General features: G+C 36.8%; 1 protein-coding gene across 8 annotated transcripts in view; it reads right to left on the bottom strand.

Annotated features, from left to right (window-relative positions):
- ARHGAP12 (Rho GTPase activating protein 12) overlaps nucleotides 1–21,157 on the bottom strand; it is an 81,395-nt gene that overhangs the window by 10,511 nt on the left and 49,727 nt on the right. For 5 of the 8 annotated variants that reach the window (XM_050708916.1, XM_035545367.2, XM_035545371.2 and 2 more), the window contains 7 exons: nucleotides 18,344–18,469; nucleotides 14,567–14,641; nucleotides 11,337–11,398; nucleotides 9,626–9,707; nucleotides 2,462–2,566; nucleotides 2,018–2,116; nucleotides 83–182 (listed from right to left, as the gene is read on the bottom strand). In XM_050708916.1, the coding sequence (XP_050564873.1) occupies nucleotides 83–182; nucleotides 2,018–2,116; nucleotides 2,462–2,566; nucleotides 9,626–9,707; nucleotides 11,337–11,398; nucleotides 14,567–14,641; nucleotides 18,344–18,469 (649 nt within the window). The remainder of the gene's footprint in view (nucleotides 1–82; nucleotides 183–2,017; nucleotides 2,117–2,461; nucleotides 2,567–9,625; nucleotides 9,708–11,336; nucleotides 11,399–14,566; nucleotides 14,642–18,343; nucleotides 18,470–21,157) is intronic. The other 3 variants (XM_035545370.2, XM_035545372.2, XM_035545374.2) reach the window with 1 other exon arrangement.

Here is a 21,157-nt window from a genome sequence, read left to right as displayed (position 1 = left end):
TTTGATTTCTTTTCTATTTACACTTAATAGTGAAGACTTTTTTTCATTGCTAAAATCAATTATTGGAGAATTTTCTACTCACAACGAAGTTTCTTAGAGTCTTTATTCTCTTTCTCTTTGTCTTGTTTTTCCACCCCAGGCGAATCTGGTACCTCATCTTCTAAAGCTTCATCAGACTCTACCTATTAGATTTAAGATGACATTGAGGTCAGTTTACCAATTTATAGAACATAGCATTAAAACACATTTCATGGAGACAGTTCTAAAATACACTTTTTGTTTCCCCTTTAACGATATTCAGTTGGTTCTTTCCTGAACTCTAGATGCTAAAATTATCTTTCAGCTGGTATCTGGTATTATACCATTCTCATTGGCACCGAGTAACTCTGCCAAAAACTATTTGATCACAAGACCCAATACAGACAAAAACTTGATTACATAAACTAATAAATGACTTTTTCCTCACATCAGTAGACAAACATCAGCTATTTTATTCACATGGTCTACTACAGAAGCACCTGATTTATATGGTCTAAAAACCATTTCTAGAACATGTACCCTATCTGTAATTTCTAACTAAAATTTTCTGTGACAGAAAAAAGAACAGCCAGTTGGAAAACTTCATCACTGTCTGAACATACACTGAATTCACTCCAGCACATAAGTATTCCAGGCCTTGCTCTGTGTGTTCTTGTTCTCTCAGCATATTCATAGAATCATAGAACAGTTTGGGTTGGAAGGGACCTTAAAGATCATCTAGTTCCATCCCTCCGCCATAGGCCGGGGTATCACCCGCTAGATCAGACTGCCCAGGGCCCCATCCAACCTGGCCTTGAACAGCTCCAGGGATAGGGCATCCACAGCTTCTCTGGGCAACCTGTTCCACTGCCTCAACACCCTTTGATATTCTTGGGAAAAAAAATAAAAAAACAACACACATTTAAGTGAAAATGTAAGTCATGTTGTAGTGTGTAGGCAGACACCAAAGTCTGTACAACTGCCTATCTGCATAGGCATACTTACGCTGCAAATGACATCAGACACATCAATAAATAGAAAAAGAATAGAAAAAGAAATTTCCTTTGGTCTCAGTGCAAAATATCCATTCTGTAATTGAGTTCTTCTAACTGCTCTTCTACTAAAGCAGAAAGACTTCATTTCTATGCAATTACAAAAACATCAGTAATTTATTTTCTTACAAGTGTCTCACATCTTAAAAATAATGCAAGGTTGTGTACTCTAGAACATCGAATTAACAGAAACATGACTATTCATGACATATAACAAAGTTGCACGTTAACTTGTTGGGTTGAGAAGACTTGAAAAAAGCCTCATTCCTGACTGACAACAAAGCATCAGCTTTAATTATCTGCTGCCTGGAGACTATGACATAAATGCAGCTCTTCTGGCAAGGAGCTGTAGCTACACAAATTAAGAATGTGCATTAACTCAATTTGAGGGTAATATTTTCTCCAATGTCTCCTCCAACTTCTTCTGAATTCAAAGATGGTAAAATCTTGTTCAGCAGTGTCAAGAGCAAATGCTTGATCACCTTTCTGTTGATAAGGATTTCGCATTATAACACAGTATTTTGCCAGGGCTTTTGATTTACACTTTAATGTAGTCTTATTAATTGAATAGCAGTAACAGATGCTGACTAAGGTAAGTCACTATGGTAAGCATTCCCTTGGCAGTCCTTCCCCCTTCTACTTCCCGTCAGAACCTTTCAGCTTGCTGAGATGGAACAAGTATTTGGGCACAGCAGGAAGCTCATTTCTGAGCTGGAGATCAGTCCACACCTCCCGTTTCTTAGTCCAGTGGACCATTCTTCTTCCCTTGTCACTATTAGTTATATTTTGCTTGTCATCACCAGAAACTGCCACATCCTCAACCACCAGCCCATGCTCAAGAAAATGAAGAAACAAAGATGTATATGAAGCATTTGGAGTCATTATATAAACCATTTTACTAAATAGTATTACCCCGAAAACAGAACCTTCATGATTCCAATACACACCTGATTGTTGATGGTGTAGTTAAGAACCTTATACCATTCATTAATGAAGCTGTCATTATCGGACTGAATTAAGAGCTCAGTTCCTTGGCGGGTTCTTAGCTTTAAAGAAAAAATAGATGTCATCAGAATTGAGAAACTTACTAGAATTCCCAGTTGAAATTACCTAAACCAAGTTAAACATCTCCTTGGCACAACTTTTAGATGATATATAGCTACTCAACAATCAGTGAAAGCAGTACAAACATCTGCTTAAAATTTAAATGCATACATAGCCTATGCAGACATGCAAGAATGGACATTTCTTTACTGGAATAAACATACACGTACATTTGAGAGGGAAGAAGTGCAGAAAACTGAACTAACTGAAGTTTATGCTAAGTTTAGAGACACTTTCTGAAGTCACTTGAAGTGCCTATACTTTTGCATTTAAATAAAATAATTTACCTCAATAACATTCTTTTTGCTGGATTTGTCCTTCGAAGCCCAGTCAATCAATGCCCCTTTGAGATCCACTGTAAATTCTGGCTTAGACTGATTGACACCAAACTTCTGGAAAAAGGAACAATGATGATGAAAAGAGAAAAAAGCTTCTAATAAATAGCCTTGCAATTCTCTAAATGCAACACACCAACACTTTATTTGCAGCCTAAACGATTTAACCCCAATACAGTTCTTTGCTATGTATCAACTGACAAGATACCAGGAAAAAACAAAACACATACCGGAAAAAAACTAAACATGCGTATTAGAAACTGTTCTGCCTAAAAACTTTAAAATTCAATCGCTTTAAATGCCAGATTCTAGCAGGGGCTTTTTCCCGTCACAAGTAGTAGATGTCCATAGAGATTTTGATTACAGCTTGATTTTAGTCAAAATAGTCCCAAGCTTTAAAGAAATAAGGCTAACGCATAACTGAACGCAAAGCATTCTGTCAGTTAACATCAGTATATAAAAACAAAAATCCCACCAGAAATAGCAGCTTTGCCAGATAGGAACCACTACACACAACACATCCCTCTTGCACTGAAAGAGCACTTTCAGTTCTTACATTTTCAGAACAAATACTCTTTTTAAATGTTTCCAGTGACGCTTTTTATATTAAATCTATTTAATGTTTTCCTTTAATGCTTCTAATGCAATACTGGAGCATACTCCGCTAAGTAAACACAAATCAATTTCACTGTCTAGCTACTTAAAAAAACAACAAATAAGCAAAGTGATTTAAAAAAGCATTCTGAAGGGCTGCTGGTGGGTTAACAATCGAGGAACACATGAGGGAGCTATTTTTACTTCCTACTTTTACATTTATGCTGGGTATGGCAAATTTTTAAAGCCAAGTACTTTTACTAGGGTTTCAGCATACAACACATAGCTTTGAAATATCATTCCTCAAGGAAACCAATTTAGAGAGCCACACAAACAAGAAGATCCAACTGTGAATAAAATAAGCAAAAAAAAATCAACAGGAAAAGCTGTCAATTGGCTGCAGTACAGAAATTTAATGTTGTACATCTGAGGTAAGCCTGTAGCATCTGATCCAACATAAAGATTTTCTATTTCTGGAAAGAAAACAAAAAGAAAAGAAAAAGAAATTTGATGTTTCTGCAAGAGCTCAGGATGACCTGAGCCTCAGGACAACCTCCTTGCTGTGAACACAAGGCTTGCAGTCTGTACCACAACAACCATATCCAAAGTGAGAAAAAACAGAAAACAGAATTAATCTGCTGCTTCTGATTAAATTCCCAGCAAGGATGTTAATTAATGCTAATTGTGTTTTAGAAAGGCTGTTTACCACTAGAAAATCTCCCTGTTTGATTCCTAAGGGCAATTAAACATTGAATGGAAAGAAACAACGTGTGAAGTATCAGAAGTGGGGAATATTTCTAATTTACCCAATGCCAACTAATCTCTGAAAAAACCTTCTGCTTTCTAACCTGATTCTCAGATATCTCATCTAAGAATATTTCCTAACAGCTTTTGGTAGTCCAGTTCAGAAAGGGGAGTCCACAGAAGCTAGAAGCAAATGTTGGACAGATATACCTCTCGCAGTCATGGGCCGCTGTACAACAGCTGTCTATTTAGGAGACCCACAACTGCTTCACATGCGACTGAAGCACACCAGCCACACCTGACAGCCTACAACAACTTTGCTGCATGCTGGAAAAGACAAGAAAAAAGACTTATAGAGCTTGCCACTGGAGAGAGCAGGAGATTAGTGCCAAAGTCCTCTGCAAGATCAAGGGATTTATTAAAAACACCTCCCACATGATGCTGAGCAGCACAGAAGATGACCTGCTACAGGGGAAGTTAACAAACAGCAGTCATGACTGTTTTGACCAGAAGGAGAGCTTTCCTCCTGCCCTCCAATATGGTCTGGTTTGCTGAACTCCAGGTGACAGATCCCAGTGCTACCTCAAGCACTGTTGCACTCTACCCTTGTTTTCAAGCTGACTACCTTCAGCATATCAGAGAAGCACAGAACACAAAAAACAGAAGCCACGTTTCCCTGAGTAGGAAATAAAAAGAATTCTTCCCCAGCTCCTTCACATGAGCAGTGTCAAAGCTCCAGCATCGGGATCCAGGCAGGTGAAAACAACAAAGCACATACTTCAGCCTCTCTGCAAAACACCTCTGATAACCGATAAGTCAAACTTAGAATTTCCTTGAACAAAGAAATTAAGTTTAGCATTCAGTCTCTCCTATGAGCTTCTCTGCCATGGTTCTTTTCTGCTCCTGGCTGCATGAAAATGAGAAGCCAGCAGTCATTTCCCTCCTGAAAAGATTCCAGAAGCAAATCCAGGGCTGCTCAGATGCTCAGCATCCAAACATTACCTAAAGGAGATCAAATCCTCCTGCAGCGCACACGTTTTGTTGGGAGAAGTAAAAAGAAAACCTGTCCCTTTAGCACCTGCTGCCACCTAGACAAAGTCTGCTTTCTCAGAGTGAGCTGTCAAGCCAGCACCGGTCAGGTCACATTCGGTTCTTACTGGGCAGACCCCTGCTTCTTACCAGATGTCTCTTTTCGGCTGTCTGGGAAGTTTGGAAAGGACAGCAGAAATGAGACAGAAAGAGGGGGGAGGTCTATAACACTTCGCTGTGAGCTGTCCTATGTAGAGAAGTTGTCCTACATTCACTTCTGACAGTTTTTTTCTAGGAACAAAAAAAGTACAGTCATGGGATGCGCTTATGCTACTTCCATGGCAGAGATAACTTTCACTTTTCGGAAAGCATAGGTGGTTTTTTTTTGTTGTTGTTCTAGACACAGTAGATGCTGAGTAGCTTAAGGACTGCCTTGAAGGTGTGTGCTGGCATCGATCGCTAGAAAGCCTTTCCAGTGTTTTCAGGGGTTGTCTCCACGCCATGGGAGCCTCCACAGGAGGTACCATGCAGTCTGTATGGTGATATATTCCAGCATTTGTTGGAAACAATCGGATATTACTTGTAGGAAGGCTTTGAGATGTACAAATGACAGGTGTCATTCTCAATATTCTGTTCCTAATTAGGGTTTAATAGAGCTTCTAAATTCCAAGTTGTCTTCACCTGCAATCAACTGCAGAAATAGTACTGTGGGGCTCTTTAGTGGCTGCTTTAGGGCTGGTAACAGAGACTGAGAACTTACAGCTTTGACAAGAAAATGAAAAATATTAAGATATTCTTTACTGTCATAGCAAAATGATGGAAGTTTTGGAAATTTGTCTCCAATAGTAGTATTTACATTACCAATAGCTTTCTTGATAATCATCTGAGCTCCTGTATACTCAGCTGTGCAACACCGATGAACTGTAGTAACGTACATATTGCACACTTGTCTATAAGCAGTGGTATAACACAATAAACAGAGTTTGCCCAAATCAACCTTGAAAGATTGCTTACTTCCTTGATCTTTAAATGGGAAGTTTACCCACTATTGGTTTACCGCCACCATACCTGACACTGGTGACATGCAGCTGTTGCAGAAGTTTGATAGATGAAACCTTTAAGTAATTACTATTTCCCATGTTTTCTGAAGCCCCATCACTAAAATCTGTCAGTAGCTACTACAACTCATTCACACCAAGAGACAGAACTTTTCAACTACTGAAGGAAAGTCTCGGGAATCATACCTAAACTCAAGATGTTTAGCACTTTCCACTCTTCATGGAACATAGCCAAGAACCAGAACAGTTTTAATGACCACCAATACTTTAGTCCTCAAGACGACAAATAAACGAAACAGCTTTTAATGTTTTCAGGATATAACTTAAAATGAAACCTTTAGTTTGATTCTAATTATACTAATAACCAGAACTAAGATGTTAAAAACTACTACAGCCAATTAAATACGCTTGTTTCTTCTACAAAGAGTATTAATTTCTCTTCATCCACCTTAGACAAACTACTTTATTAGCTACCTGCATTTACCAGTTTCTGAAGCACCACTTCTATGCTTGGCACCTACACTTCAAAATATGACTAACTACAAATGCTTACATTATACTTTAAAAGTCCTACAAATTTACATCAGCTTTCTATATGTGGTATATAGCCAGAACATCCTTGAGTTTTCCATTCAGTTTTTTATGTATAGAATTTGTTTTTGTGTATTTCAATTATAGCTAGAATTAAGCAATACCATGTGCATCACTGTATCAAAGGCACCATAGGCACCTTACAAACATCCTAAATTAGCTGCGTTAGAAAGAATTAGAAATGGTCAGTTTTTAACAGATATTTTATATCATGCTGTTTATTAGTCAAGACACCAATGGTTCAAACCGTAGGCAAATTTGGGGTTATAATTAATATTTGGGTTATAATACAATTCTGGCGCTGATGAACCAGACAATCTTTGTACTTTGTTCTATTAGAACAATTACAGGATTATTGCAATTCACTTTCGTTAATTTGTACCTTAAAAAAAAAACCTTTGAGAAAATAACAAATAGTATACATGAGGTGTTATATGAAGAGATGAAACTTGGAAAAGTTCAAATTTACTTTCCAGATTAGTGGCAAATAGCTGTACAGCGACAAGAGACATGCAACAAGAACACATACACTGATAGCTGAAACTCGGTCAGAGTTTACATAGGTGACAGCAGGTCGACGACTGAGAGCATTTTTCCAAGAAGAAAGCAGCGAGAGCAAAAGCTCAGGGATTGACCCCACTTGGCAAAATGACTTGATGAGAAAAAGGAAGAAGAGTGATGAAGTCACAAAACAATGCACAAAAAATGATATGGTTATATCAATTGCTAGACCACTGCTAAACAAATATTCTTCTCTCAAGATGAAGGAGAAATGTAGTTCTTCTCACGTGTCAGACAGACTTGGCTTCACCTTATTGAAATACTGATACAGTTCCAAGTTTCTGACGTGTGAGGCAGAATTTTTAACACTTCCAAAAAATTTCCTATACAAAGACGAAAAAGAACATGTGCTGAATATTTACATATTTAGAAAACCTAGGGTAAGTATGCACACACAGTCCTTGAAAGATGTTCTCCCTTGACATTTTCAACTTAATCATAGACATGAACAGTATGAACTGAATACAGCTGTGTATAGCGTCAGGTACTTGACAACATACCTGACAGTTTCCCACAGGAATATTCTTACCAGATAGTGACCGTGGTACTTTTTGCTGCACTTAAATTATCAAAAGAATTGATAACCTTGTTTTTTCCCTCTTCGCTGAATGACTGTATTTATAAGGTGTAACACACCTAACACTAGTCTTCTTAAACAGTAAGCAGATCTGCATGACTATCTTCTATGGATAATTCAGTCAGGCACACATCCATGCATAACTGTATCATACTTTCATGAGCAGCATGATATAATCAACATATTGTTAATGTGTTTTGATCTACAGCTAAATTCAGATCAAGAGTATTAAGAAATTTTAGAATAAAAATAACACTATTGCTATAATAATAGTATTCTTTGTGTATAGAGACTAAACATTAAACCTCACCTCTGAATGTCCAGGAATTTCCCAGTTCATAAAGTAGGGTGATAAAACTGAACTGAACAATAGACAATAACTGAAGGGCATGAAGGAAGACAAGGGAGGAAGTTTTTAAGCCTTCTGATTGCAGTACTTCCTGCTTTGAGGCTCACCTTTTAAAAGTCCTCCAATATTTCTTCAACATATTTTGTTACGGAAGTTATGTACTAGAAAGTAGTTCACAGGTTTTCTTATTAATATTATTCACAAATGAGAAAAATAATTACATTTACCTAGTGTCCCAATGTTTACAGTTGTGAAAGTCACTTTCAGATATACATATGTTTCTTATTATTTTTTTCCTGTGCTTTGTCTCTGATGTGCACCACATTTTTTTCCCCTCCCCACATACAGCATAGTCAGACCTCCTTAGGTCCATTTTCTACTACAGAGAGCACAGTTCACCCTATCCTATGCCTTAATCCTTATTCTTTTCCTCCCCTTCTTTTCAATCTGCTTGACCATCTCGCTCAACTTCCTTATTTCCATTCTCTACTACTCCCAATGTTGTTATTCATCCATCCTCATCCATATTCCTGCAACCACCTCTTCAACAGCAACAAAGTGCAGAAAAATGACGTTTACACCTCTGAAATGAACTCAGTGTTTTAGAAAAGAATGGTCAGTATCAACTCACTGTCCAAAAAGAAGCATAGCAGGAGAAAGTGAGCCAAGTAGAAAGATCAGCAATTTTGCTGGAATCAGCATGACAATATCCTGGAATAACCAACACTTTATCTGGCCTATCTTTAGGTCGTATAGGAGATCCACATGTAATTTTAATATCAGACCTCCGAAAGTGGGTAATTAAGACATAGTTAATGAACCATTTCTATACTGATTAATGTAGGAACGTAGCTGGATAAATATAGTCAATTTAATTATAGTGCAATTAAACTAGAAAAGATATAAAAATTGAATAGATATCATCACATTTGGTGTGATGTTTTATCTTTAGGTCTTCATCAGGCATAATACATACAAATACTTGTCACCCATTATACAGATATAAAACAAAATAAGGAGTTCAATGAGGCAACCACTAAAGAACATTACGACAACAATACTAAACGTACACTTTCTCCCGTAAGTTCAAAGCACTGCTGCCTACCAATACCACTTAAGACAGTCATTTTTATTTATATTATTATTCAAATACTCCAATGCAATAAGCCAAGTGTCAGCGTCAGACTTTTTTTTTAATTACATGTACCACATCAAAAATTATCTGGATTCTATAAAAAATATCTAGGAACAGTAGAACAAAAGAACTGTTTAGATAAACACATTAGTAAAGAACATAAAAATACCTGGTCTACAGCAAAAATGAATCAGCTTATTGAACATCTGAATACCTCTATCTGTTTCACACTTACTAAATGTAAAAATGTTTCTGAATTACAAGAAAGTACATCTGTATTTCTTCTCATTCTACATCATAACTATTTTCCTGGTAACTTCTCCAGCCTCCCCACTCTACCTCCCATACTCACACCTTGTGTTTTTTTTCTAAATTACGCATATATATTGGTATTCAAGCCCAACAAACAGTGCTTTCACTTCTTGTGGTTTATGTGATTAACACTTAAATGAAGGCAAGGACTTGTTCCCAAGCTTACCCAGCCAGTTCCACTTCCCTGGGTTTTAGTGAACAGCAGCGATGAACCTTGTAATACCGCCCATGATGACATCCAATTCTTTCTGTAAATATTTGTAAACAAACATTTGATAAATTGACTTTGAAAGCAGATATTTAAGCTATCAGTGTTGCCCAGTTGACCTGCATGTTAATAAAACTTAACCATATATACAGTCATTAGTGCCATCAGTAAGTCTTAATTGCTAGCGTATTTGTAGAAGGCAACATATGTTAATAGTCCCAGCCTGACCATCAAAATCTAAATCAAACAAAGCTAATTAGCAGTGGAAGCAGTTCACCAGGAGGAATACCATACAATTATAATTTCAAAAGGGCTAATGCTCAGCCTACTGTGTACTAAGGAGATTGTGCCAAAGTACTGCATAATTCTGAAACTGACTGATCACATCTAACTGGGATGCAACTGTCCCATTTGTATGCAATAAGCTAATTTACACTGGCAATGAAATACTTGTTACGCATCTTAAAAGATATGGAAAAAGAACAAATCAGTTGTTCCAGCTGTCTGACGTTATATTTTTGTGCCTGAATATCTGTCCTGAGGTTAAAAAAAAGTTTGACGAGCCCTGACAATCTATTCCTACTGCCCAAACATGAGTTATTATTCAACAGCTCTCACAGTGAGACGTTGCATCTTTCTGTATAGCAGCCCAGTAATCCAGATCAGTGATTCCCAACAGATGTGACTTAAGTGGCGAGATTATACTGCACCAGCAGCAGCTTGCATGAGCCACTGTCCACCCTTTCCTACCAGGCTCTTAGAAGCAGCTCTGGGGAACCAAGCTGGGGGCAAGATCTGCTGCCCATCTGCATTGGACTTGGTCAGGGTGGCTCTGGAAGATAGCTACATGATAACAATTTAATACTCAAGAAGAGTATGTTCCATGTATCAAAAATCTGGGACCACTGATGTCTATGTCACAATACTAGAGATAAAAATTAATTAAATGTAAAAAAGTAAACCTAAATAAAATCTGAGGAAAAAACACACATTATTTAGTGCTGACTCTTTGCAAAATGCTAGAATTCTAAGTTACACAGCATTACTCCGTTTTACATTATGATTTATGCAGATGCCTGCCTGTGAGGCAGAGAGAAGAAGTTAGAAATGAGGTCATTCATCACCTACAGGGAAACCAACATTGGGTAAGACATTATGTAGGAAATCCTTCACAAGAGAAGTGAAGGAAGAATTAGGGGAAACATGAAATACACTCTCCTTGAATATTATACAAGATGAAGTGTAAGTCTGAAGACCTCTCTTACACCCCTCTTATTCCAGGAACAAGACAGGCTATAAGCTACATAGATTTTGCCTTAAATAAATAAATCCCTTTTTTTTTTTAAAAAAAAAAAAGCTGTCTCATCAGTACACCTTCATGAAATCACTGCCCTCTATGAAGACCTGGCACACGCAAGCCTCTGGATGCCTGAAGTCCACTATTAAGTCACTGGGAAAAACAAAACACATACTTCACTTTGGGTCAAGGAAACACACAACCTACAGGAAAATCTCTAAGGCAAATTCAGAGAAAAACTAATAAATTGCAAAACCCTCTGTGCTATCCTAATATAAGTAATTGCAAAAGCCTCAATGCTGTCCTAATATTGAAGTCAGATATCTTACACAAAGTCTTATGTACGTGTACTTCTAGAACTCCAAGACTTACCGAACTTTCTTGCCATTTTCTGTAATTTTCGTCACATTCAATAACCCATATTTCTCTTGACCCTGTAAGATGTAGTAAGGCATAATAAATTAAAAAGAAAATCCGCTTCCATTGCCATCATATCACTGAATTATATCACTCAAATAATCAATTTCTGGGAACAAGCCATCTTTGTACATGTTATACGATTACATATGGCAGTTTCTTGAAGTTATATTTAAAATATACAGAGATCAGCAAAGTCAAGATTACTCTGGGAAAGTACTCATCAACATGAATGAGGTAAAAAGCCTTCTTTCTTCCTGGCCTAAGTTCTTTTGACAAGCTAAACTTAAATCCTTTGTAGTACAATACAGTGGAAATTTTAAACAAGGATATAATAATTTGTGTAATAGCAAATGTGTTTGTGTCTTTTACTAAAAAAGGAGGTATCCGACAAACAGCCAGCCCAAGTTCTTTGACAGAACTCTCCCAAGTTATTCTAACATAGCTGTATATTTTAAATAAACCATACTTAACTGCATGAAAATGTTAATAGAATCACGTAACAGCTTGGGTTGGAAGGGTCCTTAAAGATCACCTTGTTCCCACTTTCCACGGGCAGGCACACCTCCCACCAGACCAGGTTGTCCAGGTCCCCATCCAACCTGGCCTTGAGCACCTCCACTGATGGGGCATCCACAACCTGTTCCAGTGCCTCACCACCCTCTGAGTGAAGAACTTCTTAACATCTAATCTAAATCTCCCCTCTTCTAGTTTAAAACCATTCCCCCTTGGTCCTATCATTATCTACCCAAGCAAAAAATCGCTCTTTTTTTTTTTTTCCACAAGCCCCCTGTAAGTATTAAAAAGCTGCAAAAAGGTCTCCCCAGAGGCTTCTCTCCTCCAGGCTGAACATCCCCAGCTCTGTCACCCTTTCTTCATAGGAGTGGTGCTCCAGCCCTCTGATCATCTTTGTGGATAATATTCATTATTAATTCATATTAATATATTCATTTCCAAAACAGATGAGTGAAACATTTGATGCTCTATTTTTTCCTAACCCCAAGCAAAACATTAGAATTTTAATCCACTTAGTTATGTCTTGTTGATGAAAATCATTTATATTTGTACGCGTCTGTATAAATTTGGAGATCAAGCAGTGAATGGTGGAAAAAGAAGAACATTGAACAAGAGGGGTATTTTCAAGTTTCAAAGGAGTAAATATTTCTATTTTCTATAGAAGAATAGGAAAACATAAAGGCACATTTGAAAAAATATTCTAGGATAAAAAGGAAATTGTCAATTTGTACTATTTGTGACTCTTGAAATGAGGTAATGAATTCTATCATCTTTTCCTGTCACCCCAGCATTGTCCTACCAGTGAATTGCACTAAAGGAATCTTAAATTATTTTTTAATTTTATTCCTTTTCAGTAACAGCTCTTAATAATTCCTAATTTAAGAACTAAGCTATTAGTTGAAATAATCAACTAGGGAAAGGATCGAAATTAGCTTTACCATAACAAAAATGTCCTCAATTTTAGATCCAATGAAAAAAGAAGATATATTCTCTCCAGCATTCTCCTCTAAATCTTAAATTTAAGTGGACCAGAACTGCATAGTACAGCATAGAAATTTTTTACTCAAAAACTCTGACAGTACTCTTACCAGTCTGACCTGTAGTTCAGGAACCTTACAAATTTTATCTGTATGTTTTACGCAGTGTGGATAAAACAAAAGGGATGTTTCCAAGGATAATACCACTTATCTAGTGATTCATATGTTGTTTTGATCCATCAGCCACTGCAACTCTTAATCTAATGTCTCCATCGGGCCAGAATTTTCAACAGAAGAAATTAGTCACATCTCCCTCCCCTCCCCCCAAAATTAGCAAATTCTTTAGATCATTTTATTCATGATCCACGCAGAACACCACTAGCAGTCCTATGCATTGCACCCTTCTAACAAACTTATGGCTTTAGGAAGTGGAACAGCTTGTCACTACCTTTTGCAGTGACCGAGCAACCCATGCCCACTTTTTCAAGTAGTCTGTGGCATTACCAAGTTACATGTAGAACCAGTGGGAATGCTCCAAAGGAGAACTATTCAGAAAAAGTATCATAACACAGAACTTGGGAGCAACACTAGGGGGTACTAATGGGAAAATTAATGTAATATTTAATTAGGGAAAAGGAGAAGAAAATTCTACGGATCAAAGCAAAAACTCAAGAGCTTCTTTGTAATATTTATCTTCTAGGGAGAGAAAAAAAATCTGTTTCCTTTAACTATCATCTAAAGCCAGAAGTGAGTTCTGCTACAAAAATCCAGTTTTTAATATTTCAAGGTCTGAAACATATTTACAGAAATTAGAACACATGCAGCAAGAATTGCTTGTGTGTAAGGCTGTCAGCTATGCTTGCTTAATAAGCAATGCTAATTTCATTGTGGAAAACAGTATTAAGAGTTGTAAGAATGGATCAGCATAAATAAGCCAGAGAACCATTCCTCTGTGTGCAGCATATGAATGAAACACAACTAGTTGCCTTTAATGCCCTGAGCTACCCACTAAAGAAATGCTAAAACTGATAAAGGTGCATATTTCAATGCTACTGGAATGCAGTTCTTAAAAGCAAAAAGAAATATATATATATATATTTCTGAATTATTCCCTAACTGTTTAAAAAAAAACAATGATCACATTTAAAATTTAAACTCAAGCAAGAATATCTAAGTGTTCATAACACGACTTTAACAAGCTCAGGTTTTCGTCCCAGCATATATCCTATTAAAAAGACAAGGTTTTATTTATGCAAGGTTCTCATGATTCCTACATCTATTCAAGTAGATGAAAAATACAAGTTAAAAATAAAGACATCAGATCATACGAACTATTACTGACTACTGACAGCGATAAACTCTGTGGGTAAGGACAGTTTGTTTCTGCTTGTAACCTTCCAAGTTGCTAGGTGTAAAGACATGACTGTTGGGGAATAACTACGTAATTTGGCATAACTTGAAGCTAAAAATTCGTTGTGGAGTCATCTCCCATCACAAAGTTGGTTTAAAAATCAAAAATATCCAGCTTTTTTCTTTCCTTTTTTTTTTTTTAAAGCACATTCCTTTTAAAAATATTAGTTTTATCCCACTACTTTTCCCCAGTAACAAGCAGGTTTACCCTCAATTATCTAATCATGAACAGCCGAGTTTCTACAACATCTACTTATTTATTTAAACAATTTCCATACTGACTGTGGCTTGATGCTTCGGTGAAGAAGGAGAGGACTCATTTTCAGGAAAACTGGCCTTAGAAGCTGTTGATGATTCCTACAGAATTTAAAAATGCAATTAAAAGTTATTCTCTTACAATTTTAATTTAACTTTTTTCACCCCTAAAAACACCCTCTCCTCTCCTCCCACTCACGCTTCACAGGAAAAGTTGGGTCTTTTGTTATGCTGTTGTTTTGTTTGTTTTTTTGTTTTTTTTTTTTGTTTGTTTTTTTTTTTTTTTTTTTTTTTTAAGTATTCATGATATTCTGAAATACTTGTATTATAAACCTGCTTACCAAATAGTGTTATGACAAGATTTACAGACCAATCAATCCAGGCTAATTAGCACAAGTCCATTTGAAAAAAAAATAATACATAAATCATGAGCTTAAAGCAAAGCTTTCATCTTTATTAAGAAGCAGATTTTTCTGTATGACATGGCTATCAAATTATGAAGCATGTTTATAATACTAACTTATTACAGGGCACATTTGAAAAAACACAAAGATTTTAAAGAACAGATTATGCTTCTGTGTGGTCAATACATGCAAGATTAGTACAATAAATACCCATACATGCAGAGAAACTTACACAATAAATAGTTACATGCACAGTTCATACATTCAGTGTATACCAGCTCTATTTAATTTTTGTGAGTCGTGACAGTTTGTTTCCTTATAATCAAGCACTGAGATTACCTACAGATTCAGGTTTTTGTTTTAAACCAAACATTAATGATGGATCAAAAGAAAATTACTAAATCTCTGAAGACTAGAAAAAATACTGAAACCCAAAAGGCATGCGTGTTTCCACTGAAGTACTGCTGCTTTGCACAAATATACTGCTTGAAAATCTGGTAAAGAATTTCAAATAGAAGAAAACTGACACTTTCTATTTGTACATTTCTCCTCTTCTCCCCTTTTAATTCCCCTGATAGCTCTCCCAAATTCTGTGCTTCAGCTTGAACAAAACGTTTGTTTTTCCAGTATTACATAAAATCCTTGCACATCTGCAATTTAAAATCCACTTATAAATCTACCTCCAAGTAGTGGCCCACTAATTCTTTTACTATTGCACTGACAAACAGCACTAGCATCCCTAAGAATAAGCTAAGTATTCTATATTTTCAGATGTTCATAGGAAAAAAAGAAAGCTCAATCTAAGGAAACCAACTTTTTCCCTCTCAGAGAAGTATGTTTTTCCCTGCTAATGAAACTTTTTAGCTATGTAAATCCTGATGGCTGTATACCGGTATGTGCCACGGCCACTAAACAATCAGCAAGTACATTTGGTATCATCCCGTCCCAGTCAGCCCTGGTAACCCACAACCTTCCCTCTGACACATTTAACCACTCTTCACCAGCATGTTTTCACAGAATTGAATTCTGCTGTTTTTCCAGGAAAAACAAACTCAGAAATCTTTAAAAAGCAAATTCCCTAGGAGTCAGCTAAAAGCTGTTTTGCGGTTGATGCACCTATCCAGCCAAATACCCATTGTTTTTTTCTCCTTCTATTTCATTCCAAATTTGAGATAGCTTTCATACACTAAGGAGCTCTGGAAGAAGCCTAACAGGTATGAATTACTCCTTTACCAGATGCTAATTCTAAGCAGTTCATACAAGAGTGTGCCTGCCAGTGGTAATAAAATGGGTCCATCAATGCAGTAATATTTAAGATCCACGAGTCCTTCCACAAAACACTAGCTTATTGCTCCACTACACATTTTTAAATTTTCCAAAAGCATTAATGTTGTGCTTTATATGACTCCTTACCATTAACAAATGCACACTGCCTGCATATTTTGAAGCTGTTAAAGTAACTTCAAGCTGCTGGCTTAGACTTCACAAGTCTGACTTATATACACAGTTTCTTTTGGTTATTACACCAGACATTTGTACAGTTGCACATCTACTTCGGTGGGTTTAAGGTCTTGGTACTTGAACGTTGGGTCTTGATGAAAAGTAAACAGCTCCTCTTACTCAATGTTTTACAAGAGCTTCTTCATTCAGTGCTGAGCTACATAAAGGTCATTCCAAAAGTAAATCTTACACGTAAGAAAGAAGTCTTCCTTTAAAAGCGGGGCCAAAATTTTAAGTTTTCACCAACAGAATTGTTCGTACCTATGAAGTGTAAACGTCACATGAGACTACGAGAGCCCTCTCAGCCTTGATTTTGCAGGACTCCATTTAGCTTTCCATGCACATGCGACAGCACATTTGGTGCAGAAAGATGCATAAGGAGATGAAGGAGCAGTAGAGGGACCTCAGAACTGCTCACACTGAACTGACACGTTCAGGTGCAGAGCGGGCAGTTGCTAGCCAAGCACGGTCCCTGGCTCCTCAGCACCATGTATGACATATTCTAAACGGGCAGCTCAAAAGCTTAAGATCAAATCCAATAAATTCTGTTCTGAGAAACTACGTCAACTCTTGATAGTGCACTCAACTCCTTGTCCATAAAAAGCTCTTCATTTCAACAATAAAAACTATTAAAATATACCAGAAATAACAGGTCAAGCATGTAACATTCGGGGCAGCAGATCCGTTTTCATGACTACTGCTGTGTTTTGTCATTTAAGTTTGTCTTTACCATCTGCAATTACACAGGCCAACTTATAGAGGGCTTTTGCCATACTCTCAAAATTTCTACCTGTATCTTATGAAAAAGGAAGTCTATTAGCCAGTTTGCTGGCATCTTATTCTGAGTAGCCTGTGCTAAGATTTCAGCATTACAACATATTTCAGTTTCCGTGAAACTTGGGACCGACTCCTATGAAGTTCCCGGAAAAGCAAGTCATCACCCTATGCCACCAGTTTCAGTTCTTCCCTATATACATCAGCTCTCCTGTATACATCCTTCCCTATATATACCAGCATGCTGACGGAACGTCACAGCATAGGCAGAAACAGCGGTGACAAAAGTCAAACAGAACAGAAACAGACAGAGGAAGAACAAGTCCATGTTTGCTCAAGCAGCATCTGTTAGCGTATAGTCCGAAACAGACTTCCAAGAATGTGCCATTAACAATGCACAGAAAACAGCTTCTGTTATCCCTGACTCACAGCTCTTTTCAGACTAAACTCCCAGCTCAGCTCTGGATTAAAACAGAGTTTTAGCATTTTCAGTACTGTCCTCTGTCCTTTAGTAACATTACAGCCCTGCTGCAATCGAGCACAACTTTTCCTCTTTACGTATCACAGTGGAGATCGGCAGAGAGGTCATTAAAGGGATAAATTCATTGTGTAATAGCATTACTGCTATCTTTAGAGAAGAATTTTTAGTTTAGCAAGTGCAACTTTTATTTCAATTCTACGAATATTTCACTTCAGTTATTCATCTGCAATCCTTAAAGCATACTTACACTGGGTGTCTTCTATAATTAATATATTCAGAGATGAAATATCAATATACCTTACATGGAAACCTCACCCATATTCATAATTCTTGAACTCAAACCCTGATTATACTCTACAGCCTGAATTGAATAACAGGAAATTCCCAATTATAAGTAAAATGGCTGTACACATCAAAACCTGAACTAACTCTAAAATATTTCAAGGATAACAAGAAAAAGACTACTACTTACAAAGAAACAATAGTGAAGTTATCTACCAGTCCTTGTATTCACTGAATGTTATACACAGCAATACAGCAGAATACAAATGAGATTTCAGAAATTCATGCACACTGATTTTCTGTTAAACACTTTAGAAATCAGAAACGGTTCACATTGGAGCATGCTGTTTAACTCACTCCTACCTTATCGTTGGTGTCCAACACAATTGTGCTGTGCCTCCATTTTGTTAAAACTATTGGTTCTTGTAGCCTCCTGTCCAGACTCCTACTCTTTATTATATCTCTTTGCTGCTGTGGTGAAGCATTATACTAAAGAAAAGAAAAATCAAACTATAAGTAGAATCTAATTTATACAAACAACACCTGAGCATGCCATTCATACATATTAACAGTACAAATGTTCAGATTCCCTATTTCACTTAAGGGTATCAAAATAGCCTTCTTTTTCTTTTGTTTTTAGTCTTCAGAACTTCCTGTCTGCTGTAGTGCCTCTCTTGGGCAACAGACAGATGTTTGATTTCTTAGGCAACAGCTTATCATTCTGCAACCAACTGGCACATTGAGAACCACCATGGCATTAGAATAAATACAAGATATAAACATTCAGTCTTCATATTGCACCAACAGTACTATACCACCTGTCAGGTCTTATGTAAAACAAGGAGAACCCTTCTATTCTACTGTAAGCCATACAGATTGAGAGTGGTGATAGACTGAATATAATTCTCTTTGACCCAAACGTTTGGTATGGCTAGGAGAGGAGACAGAAAAAGGTGAGGATTTGCTTTTCAGAATAACTACACAGAATTACTGACAGAAGGATTTGCTGTTCCTCAGCACAGAAAGTAAGTATTTAGCAGGAAATAGTTTTAGGACTTGGCAGAGCTTTAATAGCCCAAGGAAATAGAAGACCTACGTTCTGATAAATCCACTAACTCAACAGCATCCCAAAAGATCAAGAGGTTAAGAAAACGTGAAAGCCGTGAGAAGGATGTAGCAATTAATTTCATCTCAGCACTGCAGCACACTTGTCAGTAGTGCAGTCATTTCAAATAATCACCATCATCACCAGGGTAGCATTATAAAGAATTATAAAAATATTTCAAGCAGAGTTTAACACTGAAAATACAAAAAAGGAAAAACCACATAAATTTTGTTTGTTTTACAAGGGCAATAAAATTCTCATTGTCTCTATTCAGTGTTAGAAGACTAAAATCTGCACATAGGAACATATGGAAGTATTTGTGGAGTCACATAAAAGACTAGAACCCACTGGGTAAGATGTAACACAGGAAAATCAAATGTCCTTTTTATTAAAAAAGGCTAGAACAATAGTCTTTGTAAGTACATTGAATTCCACAGTTTTGCTGCATATTTACTACTGTAATCCTGGAGTTTGAGGTCTTCAAAGACAATAACACATTCCAACAAAACAAAGTAAGATTTAAGTTAAATAACAGAAATGCCAAATTTAAGCTAAATAACTCAATGCAGTTAGTGTCTAAATAAAGAGCTGTCATTACTACTGCCATGGCAGACACTATACGATAGCAGCTTTGTTGAAAAATCAGTTTGTGTTTCAATGTCAATACTTAGAAAGTAAATGATAAATTTAGTATTTAATTTATTCCAATATGCATAACAGTAATAAAATACTCCCCGTTGAATGAGTATTACAGTGCAGAGAATAAGATTTGGTGGTTCGTGTACAGACAGAGGCATGTTGGTTGTCATTGTAGAGATCCACATCCAAGATAGCAGTGACTTTGCATTGGTTTCAGCACATTTACATTCATATGACAACAGGTATGTTTTAACAGTGAGGTTTAAGAAATTTTTAGTTTGCCCCCTTGTTAAATCAAAGCTGAACTCTCATTCAAGCTACAAGGAATCTAAAACCAGCTGACTTTTTCTTGTTCTAGAAACATCCACTCTGCAGATGCTTCTGCAACTCAATAAACAAATACGCAATTTGCAATATGCAAAAAACGCCCATACTACAACTAAAATCTAACCGAGTTTCGATGAAACAATGCCTACACTGCAGAAAGCTGCCACAGTGTTCCTCACAACAGTTCTAGAGAATTCAAATGGACAGTTCAAACATTTTTTGCTATAAAATGAACCATTTATTTTTAAAATATCTATACTTAAGTGACACCGTTGAATATTATTTATGGAAATCCTCTATGCACTTCTATTTGAGTAACTTGAAGAATTCAGGTTCTAACAACAGTCAAATACAGACTTTAATGTAAAGCGTCTTGAATTTAAATCTGTCTTAAGAGTCAGAATGTGGGCACAGCCTACTTACAGGTGATCTATATTTAAAAGGTGCCTTTTATACCACCACAAATCAGCAGGAGTCTACTTATCTCTACAGACAACCCCATCTTGAAGGAGCAAGGGCCTGTAACACAACATGACATTCCAGTTTAACAAAACATTTAACAAGAAAGTAAAGAAACAGTATATATGGAGCTCATTAACAACGCACTTCCAACAGTTCAGGAACACTGTGCCAGGTATCTTAGCAGCTTCAATACTTTGCTTTGGTGATACAAACAGTGTTAATAAACTGACAGCTCTTTAAAGAGAACATTTAACATCCTTCCCCCATTTTCTCACAATATAGGTGTCAAGTAAACAATTTTCACTCAAGTGTTCATGCCTGTTTGTCAGGTGTGGGTTTGTTTTTTTTTTCCCCACCCTCCCCGCAAACAGTAGAATAAACTACTAAGGGAAAAAATAAAAAATATATTTCTGGGCTCAAGACAAGCCTCAGCTTCTGAAATAAATGGTCTGATCTGTGATTTTCTGAAGAGAAGCACAGTGAGATAAAGATACTGTTTCAGGCTCCGCGTTATCCAACTGAACTAGCCATCCTCTAGACTGGACAGATGTCACTGGCTAGAGAGAAGTAGCCAGAGCTATTGGTGATGCAGTCAGATGCCTCCTTGGTGTCTCTGATGTAATTTTGAAGTAAGAGATTATTAG

The sequence above is a fragment of the Cygnus atratus genome, chromosome 2, assembly GCF_013377495.2.
Source record: "Cygnus atratus isolate AKBS03 ecotype Queensland, Australia chromosome 2, CAtr_DNAZoo_HiC_assembly, whole genome shotgun sequence".
Taxonomy (NCBI): Eukaryota; Metazoa; Chordata; class Aves; order Anseriformes; family Anatidae; genus Cygnus; species Cygnus atratus.
Note: the sequence above shows the minus strand (reverse complement) of the source record. Positions and strands in the feature narration are given on the sequence as shown.